Source organism: Chenopodium quinoa, unplaced genomic scaffold, assembly GCF_001683475.1.
Source record: "Chenopodium quinoa cultivar QQ74 unplaced genomic scaffold, ASM168347v1, whole genome shotgun sequence".
Classification (NCBI taxonomy): domain Eukaryota; kingdom Viridiplantae; phylum Streptophyta; class Magnoliopsida; order Caryophyllales; family Amaranthaceae; genus Chenopodium; species Chenopodium quinoa.
The window spans coordinates 2,371,545-2,390,995 of NW_018742393.1; the positions used below are offsets into that span (position 1 = coordinate 2,371,545).

The following is a 19,451-nucleotide window of genomic DNA, read 5'->3' on the forward strand; positions in this document are numbered from 1 at the left end:
AAGGTGAATGTGAATTGCCATGGCTGTCGTCGAAAAGTGAAGAAAGTTCTGAAAAAGATTGAAGGTTTTCCACTGCTCCATCTTCACTTGAACTGTGTCATTTACATACTTTACCTTGATTTTTTTTGTTATGACAAAATGCAAAGTATAGCTTATTTTTTCTGTGATATGAATACCTTTGTGTGAACTCGACACTATGGTAATGCCATGAATTTTAGTACTTTAAATCAATGAACATACCTAAACTGTTAAACCCACTAAAAGTTCTTACAAGAGTTACAACATAACAACAAAGACTTTAGTCCCAAAATAATTTTTGGGGTTGGCTAACATGAATCGTCACAAAGAACCGTACATGAAAAATGAAACAAGAAAAGTAAAGAGAAAGGAAAAAAAAAAAAAAAGCTAAACAAACAAAAGTGAGAAAGTGAAAGTGGAAGTGGAAGAAAACGAGGAAAGAAGAAGCTCTGCTATGCCTAATGCTTGTAACTAAATATAATTCTGAATTTTTATGTAATAAATCTATCCGTGATTCTCCTGTAGAAACTTTTTGCAGTGTGTGCTTTCTGAGAACAACATTTTGCAGTAGGTTTTCTAATTGAACTATTTGGCTATTGGTACTTGTAAAATAGTTAAGACATTTAGTACTAATAACATGTCTTTGATTTTAAAATCAGGGGTTTATGCAGTAAACATAGATGCAGAACAGCAGAGAGTCGTAGTTATAGGGATTGCTGACCCAGATACATTGATCAAGAAATTGGCAAGGTCAGGCAAACATGCAGAGCTGTGGTCTCCAAAGTCCCAGCAGCTAGACTTGAATCAGGAGCCATTCTCTCAACGCAAAACCAAAAACAAGATCCCAATTCATCACCATAACAACCGCTCGAGAAGAGCGGTTTCGTTGGACCAATTGATTCCTAACCTAAATGGTGAGGGATCATTCGGCAGTGAGTGGGGAGTTGAAGGGCGTGTAGACCAAGACTTGGAGCTGGAAGAGGCAGAGGAGAGGGCAAACCTTTATATGGATCCCCTAGGCAACAGGATAATTGGGGATGGAAACTATGAAAATGACATTGGTTCCATGATCTCAATGATGGGCATTCAAGGGCATCAAGATCATGGTCAGCGTAACAGGTATCATGACCATTATCATCGTGGATATGATGTGGGTGGTTCTGTTGACTCGGGTCGGTTTCAAAGATTCCAAAACTATCCAGCAGGACCAGCAGTTTATGGATATCAGCAGCAGCAACCATCACCCTTGATGGTAGAAAACCTATTGGGAACCCAATACAACCAAAATCTTTACGATAAGTGGCTCAGTACAAACCCTCAGAGTGTGCATGCAATCCTGAACAATAATAGCAAGATGCAAGATGGATATCTCAGCATGTACAATCAGTACTAAGCTATTAATTACCATATAGCCTTGTAGTACACGCAGCCAGAGACTAGATGGAGATACTCCTACTATTTAGGAAGGAAAAGAACATGTTAGCTGAGGAAGAGACATCACCAGTGTAATAAACTGCAAGTGCTGCAGCTATGATATAGCTAACACTTTGTATTTGTTATGTGTTATAATCGAGTATGTAGTACATGATGATGGGCAATCCCAAGGTACCAAAGTTGGCAAAGTACTATGTCATCTAGACTATTAAAGCAAATAAAAAGCTGTTTACAGAATCAAGAATTTCAGAAACTTAATCTAGTCATTTTGTAAATTACTTTCATTTGAAGTGTTCATAAAACAGAAATCAGAAGTTCTAAAAAGCTTTCAGATACCAAATTAAGTACAGTAAGGCTCACTTCACATTAAATTAGTTGTGGCACGGCTGAACAGCAGTACACAGTCTACACACTACACACAAATATATATATCTTTACAAAATTGATCATTAGCATGTTCACATGTATGACTATGTAGGGAGACAAAAGTAACCTACAAGCCTACAAGCATAATCAAGAAAAGTTGAATACTAAACGGAGACATTTACCGCTTTTGATCTTTCCGCCTTCTAGATTGTGCCTTTTGCCACTTTTTCCTTCGGACTAGTTTGCTCTTTGGCTTTAACTTTAGTTCTGGAGTGAACTTATAGTTGGGATCCCTCATTTTTGCTTGAATGTCCTTGAAAAATTGCATGTTCAGTTGCTTTGGACCTCCCTGCCTAAGTTCAGCATACTCTGGCCCGGAAACGATGTTTTCAAATGCACCAATGAGAATATCTATGTCACTCATCACTTCCCAAACATTAGTGTACCTTCCATCTGGCCCTTTTTTCAACTTCTTTAGGGCATTCTCAACTGCAAGTTTTCGTGCTTTCTTTCCAGGGGACAACTCTTCTGGTTCATCTTCAGCTTTCAATAGCTCTGAGAGAGTTCTATACTTAGGCGTCTCTTCAAACTCAAATAACTTATCTATATACTCATCACTCTTCTCATTTGGATAAGGTTCTGTAGGAATATCATCGTCATCATCTTCTTCACTGCCTGTCCATAATGTTTTCTCCTCATCACTGCCTGACCATACACTCCAAAGCTCGTCACTGTCATCAGCATCTATACGATCAGAGTGCTCTTTCGCTTTCTGCTTCACTTTCCTAATTTCTTTCTCAAGAGGGCTTGATTTCTTCTCAGAATCGCTCTCATCTTCACTCGCTGTCCATACACAGTCCTCTTCGTCTAGTTGCCTTGTCCATGCCTTCCTAAATTCTTTACTCCCTGGTGGTCCTTGACCAAAAAGATCATACTGCTTTCTATCACCTCGGGCATATGATCTTGCTGCAAAAGGAGTCCATTCAGATTCAATTGTCACCCAAATGTAGTAATCAAATATAGCTTAGAGTCTTAGACTATACACTTGTACAATATACAATATGATTCATCAGATAGAAAGTAGACATAACAAAAGTTCAAGATTCAAGAGTCCACAGAGTGAAGCTGATGAATTTAGCTAATGTAAAATAGACAACATACACCAATACAAACATAGCGTGCATAATTGTATCTCACACAAAAATTGTTCAGTAATCGTTGTGCCACCTTATAAGTAGGGGGCGATTTCGTTGATTGGAGTAATGGACCACATCATTGATGCAACTGATAAAAATCGATAATCAGGGCACTAAAACTTACCAAAAATTTACCCCTTTTTAGAAAATAAGCTTTGGCAGCAATTCTTGAGCGTCTGAGTACGTATTAACATGTTTCTGTTACATTTGTAAATCAGTGTCTGTTCTTATAGCAGTAAATATTTCATACTTTTATAGTTATATTTGCGGATTTGGCCAACACAATGTTACAAAACCAAGATACAAAACCTGAGGAATCTTTCAATAATTACAAATACTTTAAAAAAATAACACAAAGCAAGCAACTTTTTCTTGTATTTCAATCACTAATGCATTGAGGAATTTTAACAAACACATAGAGTGCAGCAAATACAAAACAAAAAAAACCAAAAATATAAGAAATAATGAAGTTAATTAACCTTGGAAATAGAATGATGGGGGATGAGAAACCCCAAATAAAGATTCACGGGATAATGTTGAATTAGCTGCAAATGAATCAGCAAGAAATCTGCCCCTGAAAATAAGAAGAATAAGATATCATCAGAAATGAAAAATAGTGAGACAATTCATTTGATTGAAACAACCTAGAAAAAAAAAGTGTGAAAGGAGAAAGAGGGACCTTAGGGAGGTGGAGCTGAGAGAGAGAGAAGGTAGGAAAGAGAAGTGGGAATAGAGGGGACGCCATTGTTGCAGAGTAACCTTAAGGTTTGATACCATTTAACTAAGCACTAGAATACTATACTATTGATTGATTAAAATGTTTAATCAACGATGTTACTGTAATTTTAAAACTGTACTCTGTATTACTTTTGCGCCCAATTTACCTTTAACCCACTTTTAAGTTCTAACACTCCTAACTGGAGGTGTCAATTTAGGTGTTCGATCGGATTTGATGAGATCGGACTTAAGACCTTGTTTATTCCACCTTAAAAAAATATATTAAGTAAAAATAATTTTAATTCAGTAAAAATAATTTCATTTCAGTAAAATTCAGTAACTATAAAGAAGAAATATAATTGAAAATCAGTAAAAAATAATTTCAGTTCAGTAATATTAATTTCAGTTTTGTATAAATAATTTAAGTTCTACAAAAATAATTTCAGTTCATTAAATATAATTTTAGTTCAGCAAAAATAATTTCAGTTCAGTAAAAATAATTTCAATTCAGCAAAAATAAAGTGAAGTGAACGAGGCCTAATTTGAAACTTAAGTCATGATAAATTAATGTGCCCATATCAATCGAAATCTGAATCGAATTTTTTTGGTGACTGAGACTTTGAGAGAGTTTGCATGTGTAAATTTTTCAGCTTGACTTTAATATTTAATCCGCATAATTATTACTCCGTACAACTTACAAGTATATTTTTTAAGTATGTATTTTGCCTTTTTTAAAGCCAATTGTTATCGATTATCAAGGATATTTATGTAATTGACTGTCATTTTTTTAGATCTTAAGGCAAGTTCGACCTTTGATGACTATTAAGTATGCCTGAAATTAATTGACTTTTTTTTGGTCTAAAAGCAAGTTCAACCCATGATCACCAATTAGTATTAAGTATTCCTGGAGTACCTAGTATTGTACTCCGTACTCCAGGCCCAATCTAATATATATATATAAATAAGAAAAAAAAAAAACTGACGAAAATCAGATAAATTCATTTCACTATCCTCATTTCACTCTCCACTATCACTCTTCTTTTTTCTCTCTGTATTTCACGATTTGAAACGGTTGAAAATTCTTCAATTGCATCCATCGAAGACATGTTATATATTATTCCACTGAAGCAGCAAGTAGTTCAAGTCCATTAACTTTGTTAAGGGTATATATTATTCTATTTACTAAACATGTTATTTATTGTTATTGATCATATTATTTTTGAACTACTCAATGTTATTTCAGATTTTATGATTTTAAAAATAAGTGTTATTTTACAAATAGAAGCATACTATTTTTATAACTAAAAATATTATTTTAGAACTAACAAATGTTATTTCTGATTATATTATTTAAAAACTAATAATTGTTATTTTATAAATAGATTATATTATTTTAGAACTAATAAACGTTATTTTAGATCTGTAATGATTTTCGCATCAAAATCACACAAGAGCAGATTCAGTACCACTACAATGAGCATCATCGACCTCGATACCAAACAAATTGCGCAAAATCATCTTAGAAATTAGAGGGAAACAAAGTATATCAAGAAGAAAAGGGAGAAAATCGAGAAGGAGGGGATAATAGAAGAGGCTGACTATATACGTATTGCCCAACCTAAAAACGACGTCATTTTAACTCCGAAATACCATACTCACGATACTCCGGGAGTAAGATAGAAATTGCGTATGACCACTATCGAATATGCCTAAGAAATTGACCGATTTTTTTGTTTTAAAAGCAAGTTTGACCCATAATAACTAGATCACTTCGTACGAGTTTATGAATGAGAACCCGAGATTGAGGCGGTTCACCCATCCACCGTCAATTCGTCAAACATCATTTCACGACGACGTTTTGCTAAAAGTTACCATTTCACGACGACGTTTGGCTAAAAGTCAAGCAATTGACCTTTGTATAGTCTATAACTGTGTAAAGACCTCTCTCTTCTCTGCGTAATAATGTCTTCCTTTATTTCGAACATTTTTCCCTTTATTTTCTCTATTTGATGCAATTTAGGGTTTTAGTTTTCCCCAATTTACACTCCTGAATGCAAAATTAACATCTTAATTTTGTCGTAACCTTTGTCTGTTACCGCTATTCATTTATTCGATACAAAACTCTTTTGATTCCACTAATCCCGCGATTTTAATTTGGTGAATTTCTCTATCCCCTTTTTAATTAGGGTTTATGTTTGTTTAATTTTTCTCCTATAAATTTGTGTTTTCAGTCCTCGTTTACACAGATAATATGACGGAAAAAATGGATCAACAATCACAACAGGAATGCCATTCTTCTGGTGAAAATCATGACAAACATGATGACGAGGTATTTCTTTTTGAAAAATTTCTTCTTAGTTTTTTGGGGGTTTGTAGTTCGAAATTTGATGTTCACTAAAAGTTTTAATAGTAATTTTTGTTTGATATATATCAATGCCATATACTTACGAATCTAATTTATTTATAATTTTCTTTTATTGTGTTTTGGGTGTGATGGGATTCATGGCAAATAGGCTATAATATGTTGTTTGTTTGGTTTTGTTTGATATATTAGTATGTATTATATGGTACCATCATGATTTTTCCTGTTCGCAATATTAGTGGAAAGATTATTTGTTAGTGCTCCTGAAAAAACATTTATTCCCTTGGGATGCAGGAAGCCGTTGCCCGTGTTGAAGAATTAAAGAAATCGATAGACGCAAAATTGGCTCTTCGGCAAAGTAACTTGAAGCCCGAAAGACCTGGTTAGTGAACGAGAACTTTCTGGTTTTGCCTTTGCTCTTTATGAAATTGTTCTCTTGTTAATTGAATGACTGCAAACACTTGCCAATCGAATAGGAAAATGTCATTTGTTGTTTGGGAAATGATGGTGGATAGGTAATTAAGGGGATAGGTTCCTGGAACTTGGGGGCATATAATGGAGATTAGTCTGGAATTTGTGTGGAATGTTGAGCTCTAGCTGCTGTACTTTTATGTGATACGAATTATGTTTTTATATCCCGTTTTTTTTTTTTTTTTTTTTTTTTTTTTTTTTTTTTTTTTGGAGTAGAATTGGATTTGTACCCAGCTGTTCATTATGTAGAAGCAAAGACCTAAATCATTGATCTGAGGCCCATAAATTTTAAAAATAAAATTATTTGGGAACTACGTTTAGTGATCATTATTATTTTTGAAACTATGACAGCTTTTTAACACACTTCGTTATAGTTTAGTTGGCTTATTTTTTCGTTTGGAGGGGTTAATTTTTTCTATCTAATGAGTAGTGAATTCGTTCGTATATTGAATTAATGAAACTTGAAAGCTTGTGTCCTTTTTGGTATTGTTGGTATCTTCTTGTGACTATTGATTTTGTTCCATGTTGCTTTTAGATCCTGCTTTTTTGAGGACGCTGGATTCTAGCATCAAACGTAACACTGCAGTTATCAAAAAGCTTAAACAGATAAGTGAAGATCAACGTGAAGGGTTGATGGATGACTTGCGAGGTGTCAACCTGAGTAAATTTGTGACCGAGGCAGTGGCAGCTATATGTGATGCAAAGCTAAAAACTTCAGACATTCAGGCTGCTGTTCAGGTAGCATAGTTTGTGGAGTCGAACACAGTCTTTGCCCTATATATTGTCTTATTTCGTTTTTTTGTACATTATCAGTAGACTGTCGTTATTATGAATTATCTGTTGGCGAACTGCTTTGAGATTGGAGTAATGTGGTCAGCTCTTTTGAATTTTGATATTTCACCACTTTGCTATCTGTCTAATGAATCATATATTTGATTCTTGGACTATTTCCCATGTCTATGTTTCTAAAGGAATTCTGTATGACTATTTTATCAGTAGGAGTTACTTAGGGAAGATAATACCTTTATTGTGACTCCTTTCCTGGTCTTCTATGGGAAAAAGTTATTTTCTTTGCAACTTTTTTGGGCTTTCTGTCCAGTAACTTGTGTTTATCTTGTCTTATGGTTGAGGTTTTATATTTTATTTATGACTGAATAGAACTGTTTTTGATACCTCTATAGAGTCTATAGTTCTATACGTCACGCCTCGTTTTAGTCCTAGTGGAAGGATGAAGAATGAAAAAGAAGAAAAATGCTGAGGGGAGGGGGTTTGACGTAGATCTTCATGTTCATTTTTTTTTTTGATTTGTGACATCTGAAATGGTCAACAATTGACAGATTTGTTCTTTGCTTCACCAAAGATACCTGGATTTCTCATCGAGCCTGACCCAGGGCTTATCAAAAGTGTTTTTTTCTGGGAAAGGAACAGAAGATCTAGAGACGGATAAAAATTCAAAAGCCATGAAGAAGCGCAGCTCTTTGAAGCTCCTTTTGGAATTGTACTTTGTTGGTGTCATAGAAGACAGTAGCGTTTTTGTTAACATCATTAAAGATCTCACAAGCTTGGAACACCTGAAGGACCGAGATGCTACTCAGACTAATCTGTCTTTGCTTGCTACATTTGCACGACAAGGAAGAGTTTTCCTGGGCCTTCCACTATCTGGACCAGAAGCCAATGAAGAGGTAATTTTGTCAATGAGACTTCAAAATACGTAAAACTGCTGCTTACATGTCTCTCTTATGCTGTTTGAGTTAGTTTCCCTTCAAATGCGGAGTACATTTTAGCTGGCTTGGAAAAGTGGTAAATTTTGACCTAGCAAGATAAGGTAGTGTGCATTGTAAACTTAACAGAGCTAAGGCAATGCTGAATTATCATCTTTCCAATGTATTAATTTTTGTTTGTGTTCTCTGTGTCCGTGATTATGCATATAGTTTGTGTAAAGAACTTTTTTGTAGTTCTGTAAGTTACATCATTGAAGTACTGCTGGAAATTTTCATAATTCATTTGTATAGTTAATTGAAGTGAACATTAATTGACCTCCTTAATTAGTTCTATCTAGGTGGTGGTTTTGTCGATATTCAATGCCAAACAGAAAATTATGCTTTCAGTGAGTCACTTCATTTTATGAAGAACTGCTATGGATTTGATATCTCTTTTGACTAGTTGTGAAGGTTGATTTAAAAATCTATTTATCTTAAAATTAGAAAGAATCTTATGATTTTTTTGATGTTAGTAAAGTTAAGCTGTTAGGGTATATCAATGATAAAGATTTATTTAGATATGAACTAGATTAGTGCCTGTGCGATGCACGGTAGTATTAGCCCTGTTTTTCCATAATTAATTTGTGATATAATATAAAAATGAGACAATTCATGTGGAATAAACAAATACAATACATTTAAGAAAGATGAAAAAGGCAAAAATTATTAAAACTGCAATTGAGGAAAAAATATATTATTTTTGATTAGTTTTGTTGAAAATATTTAAACATAGTATACATTATCTTATATTAACGATGCATGTTATTCCTAATAAAACTATACAACGTAGATGTTTTATGCTTTTTTATTAATGATTTAATTTAGTTCAAAAAAATATATACTATATAATGTACTTCCAAAAAATAAGCTAAGTAGAATAACTTTTTTTTTTTAAAAAAAAAAGCCACCCTTAAAGCTGACATCATATATTGTATTGGCGAGAAATTTTTAAATGATAGCTTGACATATGTCCAAAATGATCGAGGTAATTATGACCTGTTTTTGTAATAGTTAATATATTTTTGGAAGGAAAAAAAAAGTTTGTTGGTAAAATTATTTCAAAAATACTTACCAGAAAACTAACTCAATTATTATTATTTCATAAGGTTTCAAATCAACACCATGAATTAAAAAAAATAAAAATTCCATTGAACCCCACTACTATACAACTATATAATGGTAATTTAAATGTTAATATCGTATTTTTGGCTCCGTTATTTTATACCCTCCACCATATTTCAACCTTCTAAATTATAGCTTATTTTCCCTTAATTGAAAAGTCTCAAAATCATGTTTAACTATTTTAAATAAATAGAACATGAAATAAAAAGGAATACAATTATATAAAGGTAATATATAAGATTAGGAATAATATATTATTATAGTTGTATTATACAAATATTCCAAAAATAAAAGATTTTTGCTAAAAAGGGCGAGGAGAGTTTTGGAGGGAAAAAACAGCACCAAGAAATGACATGTGTCATTCATGGTGTCTTTTTTAGTATTATGTTATTGATTGTTTGATTTACGTAATCTAAGGTAGCCAATTTTTGATGTTTTGATGTTCATGTCACCCTTGGTCCTTACATCTACTCTTTTTTGGTCTTCCACCCCACTTATTCTTTTACTAACACCCCCACTCCAGAAAGGAAAATGGAAAAAGAGGGCTATCATATAACAGATTATCATAACGATAATAACATTTTTGGAATTTCCCGGTAGTGTTATCAATCCCGTGGTGCATTTTTTCTGAACACTAGTATCTTATAACAGTTTTTCAAAGGCCTAAATGTCACTGCTGATCAGAAGAAAATCTTTAAGAAGGCATTTCATGGGTATTATGATGCTGTTGCTGAAGTTCTGCATACTGAGCATGCTGTAAGTCTCCATACCTGTCCACCCCCTCTATTTTATCTGTTTTCCATTCAGCTTCACTTTTATGTGTGTTCTTTTTAGTATTTGCTCTGAGGTTTCATTGTTCGTGCAAAATTATTTGGATGCTGTATCTATTGTGTGCTCTTATCATTGGCTTACTCTCAATTTTTTTTTTGTACTGAGAAGTTAGAGGGCATAGTATATCACTATCATATTGTGCTTTGAAGCGCATATTATACTCCCTCTATTCTGCATATAATGTTCTAATGACCTGTTCCAAGTCAAAGTGTGGTTAGATTCCTGTAAAATATGGCGATTTCATATGCTGTATGCCTATATCTTATGTCAAAATTTTCTTATATAATTTTGAAATACTATTTTAGGATAAAAACATTTTGCATAAGTTAAGAGAATTTCTTCATTATAGTTCTGTCTTGAAGGCCACAAAATGTCTAGTGGGAATGATTACAAGGGAGTAAGAAAGTAGCATTTTCTCTTTTACTCTCTATCCTTCACTTCGTTTACTTTCTTGAGTACTTTGCTTTTGGTGTTAGCTTCATGTGCCTATTTCTCTCACCAATTTTACTTTCCATTTTTCATGCTGAGAATTGTTAAGTTGCTGTGTGCTGCTAAAACTTTTCACTTCATAGGTAATGTTCCAATATGTTTTCTTTCTTTTCATCTGAAGTTGTTTGAACGGTTTGTCACACCTTAATTCCCTTTGATTGTTAATTACTTACCAACCCCCCACTCCACCCGGGAACTTCTGTTGATTCTTGATTGAATCCTTCTTCAGTCTCTTCGCGAGATGGAGCATGAGAATGCAAAAATTTTGAATGCAAAAGGGGAGCTTAGTGATGATAATGCATCTTTATACGAGAAGCTGCGAAAATCTTATGACCATTTGTATCGGGGTGTATCATCGTAAGTTTCTTGCATTTTTTTTTAAAAAAAAATATGAATCCATTTAGCTTTATATACTCCCTAGGACAAGTTATTGACAAATGGCATGGAAGTTAAAGAGAGAAAGTAGAGAGTAAAAGGCCCAAGAACAAGTAAAGTGAAAAAACTTGCTAAAAGAAGAATGCGTACTATAATAGTTTAATGTGGGGCATCTTTCAGACTTTCAGTAGATGCAAACTTTTCTATGGGATGGAGGGATTATATTTTGATTGGTCAATTTATTATTATTTTTTTAATTGAAGTATTTTTATTCAGATTACTTTTTTTGTTCTTTGCTCTTGTCAGTCTAGCTGAAGCCCTTGATATGCAACCTCCAGTGATGCCTGAGGATGGTCATACTACAAGGGTAACTAGCGGGGATGATTCTTCTTCTTCTGCTGGAAAGGAATCTTCTGCTGCTGAAGCTGTGTGGGATGATGAAGATACAAGAGCTTTCTATGAGTGTTTGCCTGATCTTAGGTTTGATTTTTGATTATCTTTTTCTACATTTGAACTAGTTGATTTAGTTGTCTGTTTGGGGGCATTCTCTTTCCACAGGGAACACCCTAAAGAAACAGGGGTGCAATATTAGAATTAGATGGTTGATGCTCTTTTTAGCTAGTGCTTTTGATTAGAAGACATACAATCATTGAATGATTAATTTTTTTTTATTTGTTTCCAGAGCATTTGTTCCCGCAGTTTTATTGGGGGAAGCTGATTCCAAATCCAGTGAGCAACATGCAAAGGCGCAAGACCAGTCATCTGTAAGTGATTCTGTTATTTTAGTAATGCATAATCCTTGATTGTTGATTTTATTATCAGATGTAAGTGATTCTGTAATGTTAGCTAATGTGACTTGATTTCTAATTTGTGCTATAGTCCAAACAAGTCTTTAACCCTCAACTTGACTTTTGTTGTTGATGTTGTGTTTACTAGATGTTGGGCTAATGTTAATGTTGTGAATTATGTGATGGAGGTAGATCCCTTAATGCAGTACTCTTGGATTTTCTTGGTAGAGTATAAGACTTAAAAAAAGGCCTTCTACATTGTCATTTATCTGTTACTGTATGAAATGATGATCTTTGAAAATCTACTGATTAGATATCAAAAGTTAATTGATTGGTCACGTCTTTCTTTTTGGTCGATGCAAACATGATCCAAGTCAGCCTCTTGTTCTGTTCTCTTCACTGTTGTTGATGATATTTTTAGGAGTTTGCTAAGAGTTAATGGGTGAGGGATAAAGAAATTAGAATCCAAAAGTCATGGGTAAGGAAGAATTTTGGTTATCATCTCATAGGGTCTTAAACTGCTAAGTCCATCTTTGATGATACATGTAAATGTGTCTATGAACTCAAGAATCTATGCATTTTATAATGTCTGCATCTAATTTTTTAATGTCCATTTAATGACTTGATTGTTTTATAATCAGGATGCTGCCTCAGAACCTGATCAGTGCCACATAGCCATTGAGGATAATGTTGAATCCTCTGTAGATTCTCCAACATTGCAGGATGGTAAAACAATTGAGAAAGGGAAGGATAAAGAAGGAATGGGAAAAGATAAAGAGGAGAAAGGGAAGGATAAAGAAGGGAAGGGAAAAGATAAAGAGGAGAAAGAGAAGAATAAAGAAGTTGACAAAGAGAGAGGAAAAGATAAAGATGCAGATAAGAAAGGAGATAAAGAAAAGGAAAAACACAAAGGTCTTGACGGTACCAATTTGGAAACTTTGCTACAGCGGCTTCCAGGTTCTGTCAGCCGTGATCTTATTGATCAATTAACTGTATGTATTGCGCTGCTTTAAAGATTTGATGAAGTTTTTCGTTTTCAACTCTTATTTTACATCTTGGATGGCCTCTGAATAAAAATATATGTTTGATTGTTTGTTTTTCAGGTAGAATTTTGCTATTTGAACTCAAAGAGTAATCGGAAAAAGCTTGTGAGGGCACTGTTCAATGTCCCCCGAACCTCCTTAGAGTTGCTTCCGTATTACTCTCGAATGGTTGCCACATTGTCTACTTGTATGAAGGATATTTCTTCAATGCTCCTTCAGATGTTGGAAGAGGAGTTCAATTACTTGATTAATAAGAAGGTTATTCTCTAGTTCCTATGTGCATTCAGTTGCATGGTTAGCTTGTTTTTTCCCCTTCCCATCTTTGTACTGAAAATTAAAATTCTCTTATTGTACATTACCTACCCCAGGATCAAATGAACATTGAAACAAAGATCAGGAATATCCGATTCATTGGGGAACTGTGCAAATTTAAAATTGCACCAGCTGCACTTGTATTTAGCTGCTTAAAGGTACTTTTGTGGTATATGAAGTTTTTTCCAGCTTGAGGTTGTTTGTTAGGTGGTAATGTGGTACATAGTAACTGTGATTGCAGTTTATTATTGTAATGTTTCATATTTGTTAGAGATGACGATTATTGTCTATATTCTATAGTCTCTACTACTTAACGGTATTGCAAAAATTAGTTGCACTGAGCTGCAAGCTCTGTATTACAAGTATATGAGCAACTATGGATTTATTATCACCTTTAGTTGTTAGGGTTACTATCCAGATCTATTGGGTTGTACAATACAGTTCATAATTTTTAAATTTTTAAAACTTTGGTATTTGCAAAATTGGAGACTGATTATTCACAGTGGAAGTTTGACAAAGAGTAAAACAATCTTAGATGATGTTTGGCTTTCTTGTTTTGTTGGATTAGGTGCAATAGTGATGTTGATCAGCTAGTAGCATAATATTATGACTTATAATTTAGTTTTATCCTTATTAGATGGCTTTTGTCTTAATTTATGCTATTTAGATGTCTTTTGCCTAAATATTCCGAACATTTATCATTATTATGATAATGATAACAGCTGTTGGTCTATGGTATTAATTCGATCTTTGATTCATTTTTTTCGGATCCCACAGTCTACTGCTGGGTATACTTTCATTGGAAGTAGGATCTTGATCCTGAATTTCTGACAACCTTGGTAGTTACTAGTTAGTATACATGCATCTCAGGTCTATCACATTGTTTAGATATCAATCATAGAGGGAAGGGGAGGGATGAAGGGAGCTTTTATGTTTCTTTCAAGTCGAAGGATTTGGTTTATTAAGAGGGGAAGGAGTGTGGTGCTTTGAATCTTTTGTTCACTTCCTTTCCCTTCTTCATGTCATAATTAAAAAGGAGAAAATAATTACTCCTTTTCTCTTCCCTCCAAATTTTCTTATTTAAACACAGTCAAAGTTATAGCTCCATATGTTATTTCAAAATTTTTTTTAATAACATTCAGGCCTTCCGAGAATCCGAGGGATGTGTTGGTCTATTGACCCATTGGATGGGTGAGAGGGTGTTCTGGTTCATGACCTCTTTTGACTGTTGTGCATGATATGTTTTTTCAAATCTTAGGGTTCTGAACGCAACTTTGTAAATCCTCAGGGTGTGGAAATGATAAATATTTGCTATTGTAGTTTGTAAAACTTGAGCAATGGATAAGTTATATTTTCTGATTGAGTGTAGATTCTGCAGATGATATCTATCTAGAGCTTATGTCGTTTTCTGTTTTTACTTATGAAAAGATGGCATTTGTTGTTGGTCCAGGCTTGCTTGGATGAATTTACCCATCATAATATAGATGTGGCTTGCAATCTTCTGGAGACATGTGGGCGGTTCTTGTATCGTTCTCCTGAAACCACAATGCGCATGGCTAACATGTTGGAGATTCTGATGCGGCTGAAAAATGTGAAGAATCTGGACCCTCGTCATAGCACTCTTGTTGAAAATGCATATTATCTATGCAAACCTCCAGAGAGATCTGCCAGAATCACTAAAGTTCGCCCGCCCTTGCATCAGGTTTGATCTATATTCGGTTATTTTTTACTTTTGTGTTTGCCAGTGTTAATGGTCTTGGTATTAAAACATAACATGCTTTATGTTATCTGCAGTATATTCGAAAAATGCTCTTCTCAGATCTTGACAAGTCCTCCATTGAGCATGTGCTTAGACAACTTCGGAAATTGCCATGGAGTGAATGTGAGCCATATCTTCTGAAATGCTTTTTGAAGGTTCATCGGGGAAAATATGGACAAATTCACCTTATTGCATCACTGACTGCTGGACTAAGTCGCTACCATGATGATTTTGCCGTTGCTGTTGTTGACGAGGTAGGGTTTTTTAGTGATTAATTTCTGGGCTAGCATTTGGCATCATCTTCATAATATCTTCTGCAGTATCGAATTTCATAGTTTTTTTCCTGTCTTTGTTTTCTGCTATTTATGTTGAACCTATGAAATCTTGTAATTCTTATTATTGCAGTTTTTTTTTTTTTTTTTTTTTTTTTGGTGGGGGGGGGGGGGGGGGTAATTTGGTCAAGATTTATTGATTAATATACTACTGTACAAGATGCTAACAACGAGTTCAGAATTTTGTGTTGAGTGAAGCTAAATGGGTAATTGTAGGGCCTCCTAACACGTAATACTTTGTATAAGTTTTCACCTAGCATGAGTGTCCTTTTTCGGGGTTAGGCCAAAAGATTCAATTCGTTGACCTGCACAACAGTTTGGAGTTTTTTAAGTTGCTAATTGTAGTTTTTATCTTTTATATCCCTTTTTATTTCAGTATTTTACCCCCCCCCCCCTTTTTTTTTGCTAGGCAGCAAACTTTGTTGGTTGAATCTTCTAAAGAGGTGTTATCCATGTGTCCTCTAGTGAGTTGTGTGATGTTTGCTAATTTGATTTCAGGTTTTGGAGGAGATCAGATTGGGACTAGAGTTGAATGACTTTACTATGCAGCAACGACGACTTGCACACATGCGTTTCTTAGGGGAGCTATATAACTATGAGCATGTGGACTCGTCTGTTATCTTTGAGACACTGTACTTGATTCTTGTTTTTGGCCATGGTACTGCTGAGGTATTAAACTGTACTTCTCCTTGAGGTCACTCTTCTTTTATGAAATATGATGCCTCATGATACTGACGAGAGTGATTATAGTATGTATAGTTGTTCAAGATAGTTGCTGCTTTCCTTTTACTTAATGAGCCTTGGCTCTCGTCAATGTTGTCCCATCGTGACTTGAGGCCACATGGTCATGCTTTAATCGATTTTTTTTTATTTGGTCAAGTATATTTTCTGCTAGGGATGGCAATTTGGCGGTGCGGGTAACCCCTCCCCCATACCCGCACCCGCCAAAATTTTTTATACCCGCCACCTACCCGCTACCCGCGGCGGGTAAAATTTTAACACCCACACCCGCCTATGTGGGTAGAAACCTAGATCCACCCCACCCATGTGCATATCCACCACCTGCTTTTTACTCGCCGACCTAACAACATTTGTTTCATAAATTTTCTATAAATATGTCATTTTGCCATATCTAAATATTTTAATAGCATATTATACAAGGTAGTAATCAATTTGTGATAAAAAAATAAAAGTAGTAATAAGTTGGCGGGTAACTGGCGGGTAACTGGATGGGTAGACGGGTAATAGGCGGGTATGGCATCAAATCCACCACCTACCCGCTACCCACGGTGGGTATGACTTTTGTACCCATACCCGCCTAAGTTAGACCCATACCCGCTCCAACTAGGGCGGGTGCGGTGCGGGACCCGCATTTTAATACCCACCTGCCATCCCTATTTTCTGCCTTCCTTTTACTGAACGAGCCTTGGTCCGCGGCAATGTTGTCCCATCGTGACTTGAGCCTAGGTCTTGCCAAAATCACTCACCATCTTTTTTTGTAATGAAAAATTACAAGATAATTGGAGAATTGGAGATATGTGTCATGAAGACTGAGCTGTGTTTTGAATTCTATACGTGCAATTTGAATTTTTCATCCACGAAATTCCTTAGATGACATACCCTAGACCTTCAGTATATGCATTTTTTTTTAATCATGAAGTCTCTTATCTTTCTTTTCTGTTTTTCCTTTTTTTTCCCCTAGTACAACTGTCATTCCTAATTGGATTTTTTTCTTCCTATCAGCAAGATGTTCTTGACCCCCCCGAGGATTGTTTCCGTATTAGAATGGTTATTACACTTCTTGAGACCTGTGGACATTACTTTGATCGAGGTTCATCCAGAAGGAAACTTGATCGATTTTTGATACATTTCCAGAGATATAGTCTGAGCAAGGGTGTTCTGCCACTTGATATTGAGTTTGACTTGCAGGTTTGTCTCTCACAGTTTCACTTAGCTGTCTGTATGAGGTCCTGGACATGAATATAATAGGACATTATCATTTATTGGTGAAAGCTGTTTAATAGCTTCAAAATTATATAATGTTCACGATTGCAATTCCTGTAATTAATCTTTGTGGCCTTGTTAAAGCCATGATTGATTCTCCTCTTTTTGGTTATGGCGATTGGAAGAAGAATTCTTTTTTGCATAAGCGGTCGATATATGCTTTGTATATGTTTAGGTTTCATTTCTTTCTATTTTTGGTTAAAAATTTTGCATTTCACAGGATCTCTTTGCTGATCTGCGACCCAATATGTCTCGATTTACCTCTGTTGAAGAAGTAAATGCTGCCCTTGCAGAACTGGAGGAGCATGAAGGTAAGGCCAGTAGTGAAAGGCATTCGGACAATGAGAAGCGTTCAAACAGTATATCTCGAAACCATCTTGTAAATGGTCAAGGCCTTGCAAATGGTGTCGATGAAAATGGTGGGGGACATGAGGATATAATTGGGGATAGTGAATCGGATTCAGGCAGTGGCTCAATTGGTGATGGGGGTCATGATGGCGATGATGACTTGGATGATGAGAATCACGACGCAGGTAGTGAGATAGAGGATGATGATGATGATGTCGGTCCTGCTTCTGATGAAGATGGTGAAATTCATGTCAGACAGAAGGCATCTGCTTGGGATCCAAAGGAAGAATCTGAGTTTGATCGGGAGCTCAAAGCTCTTATGCAGGAGAGTTTGGAATCCCGTAAGCTTGAGCTGCGGTCCCGCCCAACACTTGACATGATGATACCAATGAGCCTATTAGAGAGTTCTAAGGATCATCATGGAAGAGGGCTTGAAGGAGAGAGTGGGGAGGATACATTGGAGGAAGAGAATGGCGGAAACCGAGAGGTCCGTGTAAAAGTTCTTGTGAAGCGAGGGCACAAGCAACAAACCAAACAAATGTCCATTCCTCAAGATTGTTCTCTTGTGAGGAGCACGAAGCAGAAAGAAGCCGCTGAGCTCGAGGAGAAGCAGGACATAAAGAGATTGGTTTTGGAGTACAATGACAGAGAAGAGGAGGAACTTAATGGGGTTGGTAACCAGATAATGGGTTGGACACAATCTGGGATTGGCCGAATACCTAGTCGTGGCGCTTGGGATGGAAGCAGCGGGAGAGGTTCTGACTCACGCCATCGGTACCACCATCATTCAGGCGGTGGACATTTTTATAGTCGAAGGAGATAAGGAACAATTTAATGTATTATTTGGATAATGAATGAAACTGGGTCCGATTATTCTTGATTTCTTCCTCAGAGATACTTCATACTAAGTCTGGGGGTCAGCATAACTGCATAAGGCTGCACTTGAGATGATTTATGGCAGTATTTGCAGATAGATGCCAATGCCGGAATGCAAAGGCTTGAGGAACATCAAAACACGGGCTCCGATTACCATGGAAGTCAGGCGTTCTGTGGGATGTTGCGTGACATAAGCCAGGATACCAACAGACATGAGATTGAAGATAATGTGTGTTTATAACTATAGCTGAAGGGGGTTTCATGTTCAAAATGCGAAGTTTTCATATTATCTTGTATTTAGGTTGAAAACATTGTAAATTTTTCTATACAAGATTAACTGCCAATGTAAATAGTTGGCCCCTGGATGGAATGCGAAATGGTTTTCAGTTATATAGGTGCTGGGTGCTTCTTTTTTACGAGTCTGGTAGATGAACTGCTGGCACAGTTAATTCTCCATAATCTCCAAGTATCTCTTTGTATATTCAGATCTCTGATTTGATTGAAGGAAACTTGTGGAGAAGAACTTGGCTTTAAATCCTTTGATGTAACAATCAGAAGATCAAAGCCTTGTAAAAACTTTCTAGTGATTAGCATGCCCTAAATTCTCTACAGATTCCTTTGCAAATTTACTCACTTCAAAATTGTTTTTGAGCTATTGTCTGTTCCTAATGTCTTAGATTTATTTTTTAAAGTTATTGATCCTTGAATCTCGTAGGAAGTAAAAGTCAATTATATTTCAAGTGATGCATGTTAGAATTGGTGTTTGGAATTTTGGATGCATGATATTTTATCAATGAACAAATGGACCTTAGATTAATTGAATTGTGGAACTCAACATTGATCATAAA

General features: G+C 35.4%; 2 protein-coding genes across 4 annotated transcripts; one reads left to right on the forward strand and one right to left on the reverse strand.

Moving 5' to 3' along the window:
- Positions 1 to 1,696: 1,696 nt before the first annotated feature.
- Positions 1,697 to 3,850, reverse strand: LOC110703795. Its single transcript, XM_021881579.1, has 3 exons — positions 3,694 to 3,850; positions 3,494 to 3,588; positions 1,697 to 2,784 (listed from the first exon to the last, which is right to left on the reverse strand). The coding sequence occupies exons 1-3, from the start codon at positions 3,789 to 3,791 to the stop codon at positions 1,997 to 1,999; spliced, it is 981 nt and encodes a 326-aa protein (XP_021737271.1). The 5' UTR covers positions 3,792 to 3,850; the 3' UTR covers positions 1,697 to 1,996.
- A 1,663-nt stretch (positions 3,851 to 5,513) lies between these two features.
- LOC110703804 (regulator of nonsense transcripts UPF2-like) lies at positions 5,514 to 19,244 on the forward strand. 3 transcript variants are annotated; one of them, XM_021881595.1, is made up of 17 exons: positions 5,514 to 5,664; positions 5,963 to 6,060; positions 6,388 to 6,475; positions 7,100 to 7,302; positions 7,902 to 8,246; positions 10,098 to 10,202; positions 10,996 to 11,123; positions 11,448 to 11,621; positions 11,824 to 11,905; positions 12,571 to 12,921; positions 13,033 to 13,230; positions 13,341 to 13,442; positions 14,735 to 14,986; positions 15,079 to 15,297; positions 15,874 to 16,044; positions 17,119 to 17,304; positions 17,600 to 19,244. In XM_021881595.1, exons 2-17 carry the CDS (start codon positions 5,983 to 5,985, stop codon positions 18,548 to 18,550), a joined length of 3,633 nt encoding a protein of 1,210 aa, XP_021737287.1. In that variant the 5' UTR covers positions 5,514 to 5,664; positions 5,963 to 5,982; the 3' UTR covers positions 18,551 to 19,244. The 3 variants fall into 3 exon arrangements, with proteins under 3 accessions (XP_021737287.1, XP_021737281.1, XP_021737295.1); XM_021881589.1 differs by lacking the exon at positions 5,514 to 5,664 and adding an exon at positions 5,677 to 5,888; XM_021881603.1 differs by lacking the exon at positions 5,514 to 5,664 and adding an exon at positions 5,677 to 5,888 and having other exon boundaries at positions 5,978 to 6,060.
- The last annotated feature ends 207 nt before the right edge of the window (positions 19,245 to 19,451 follow it).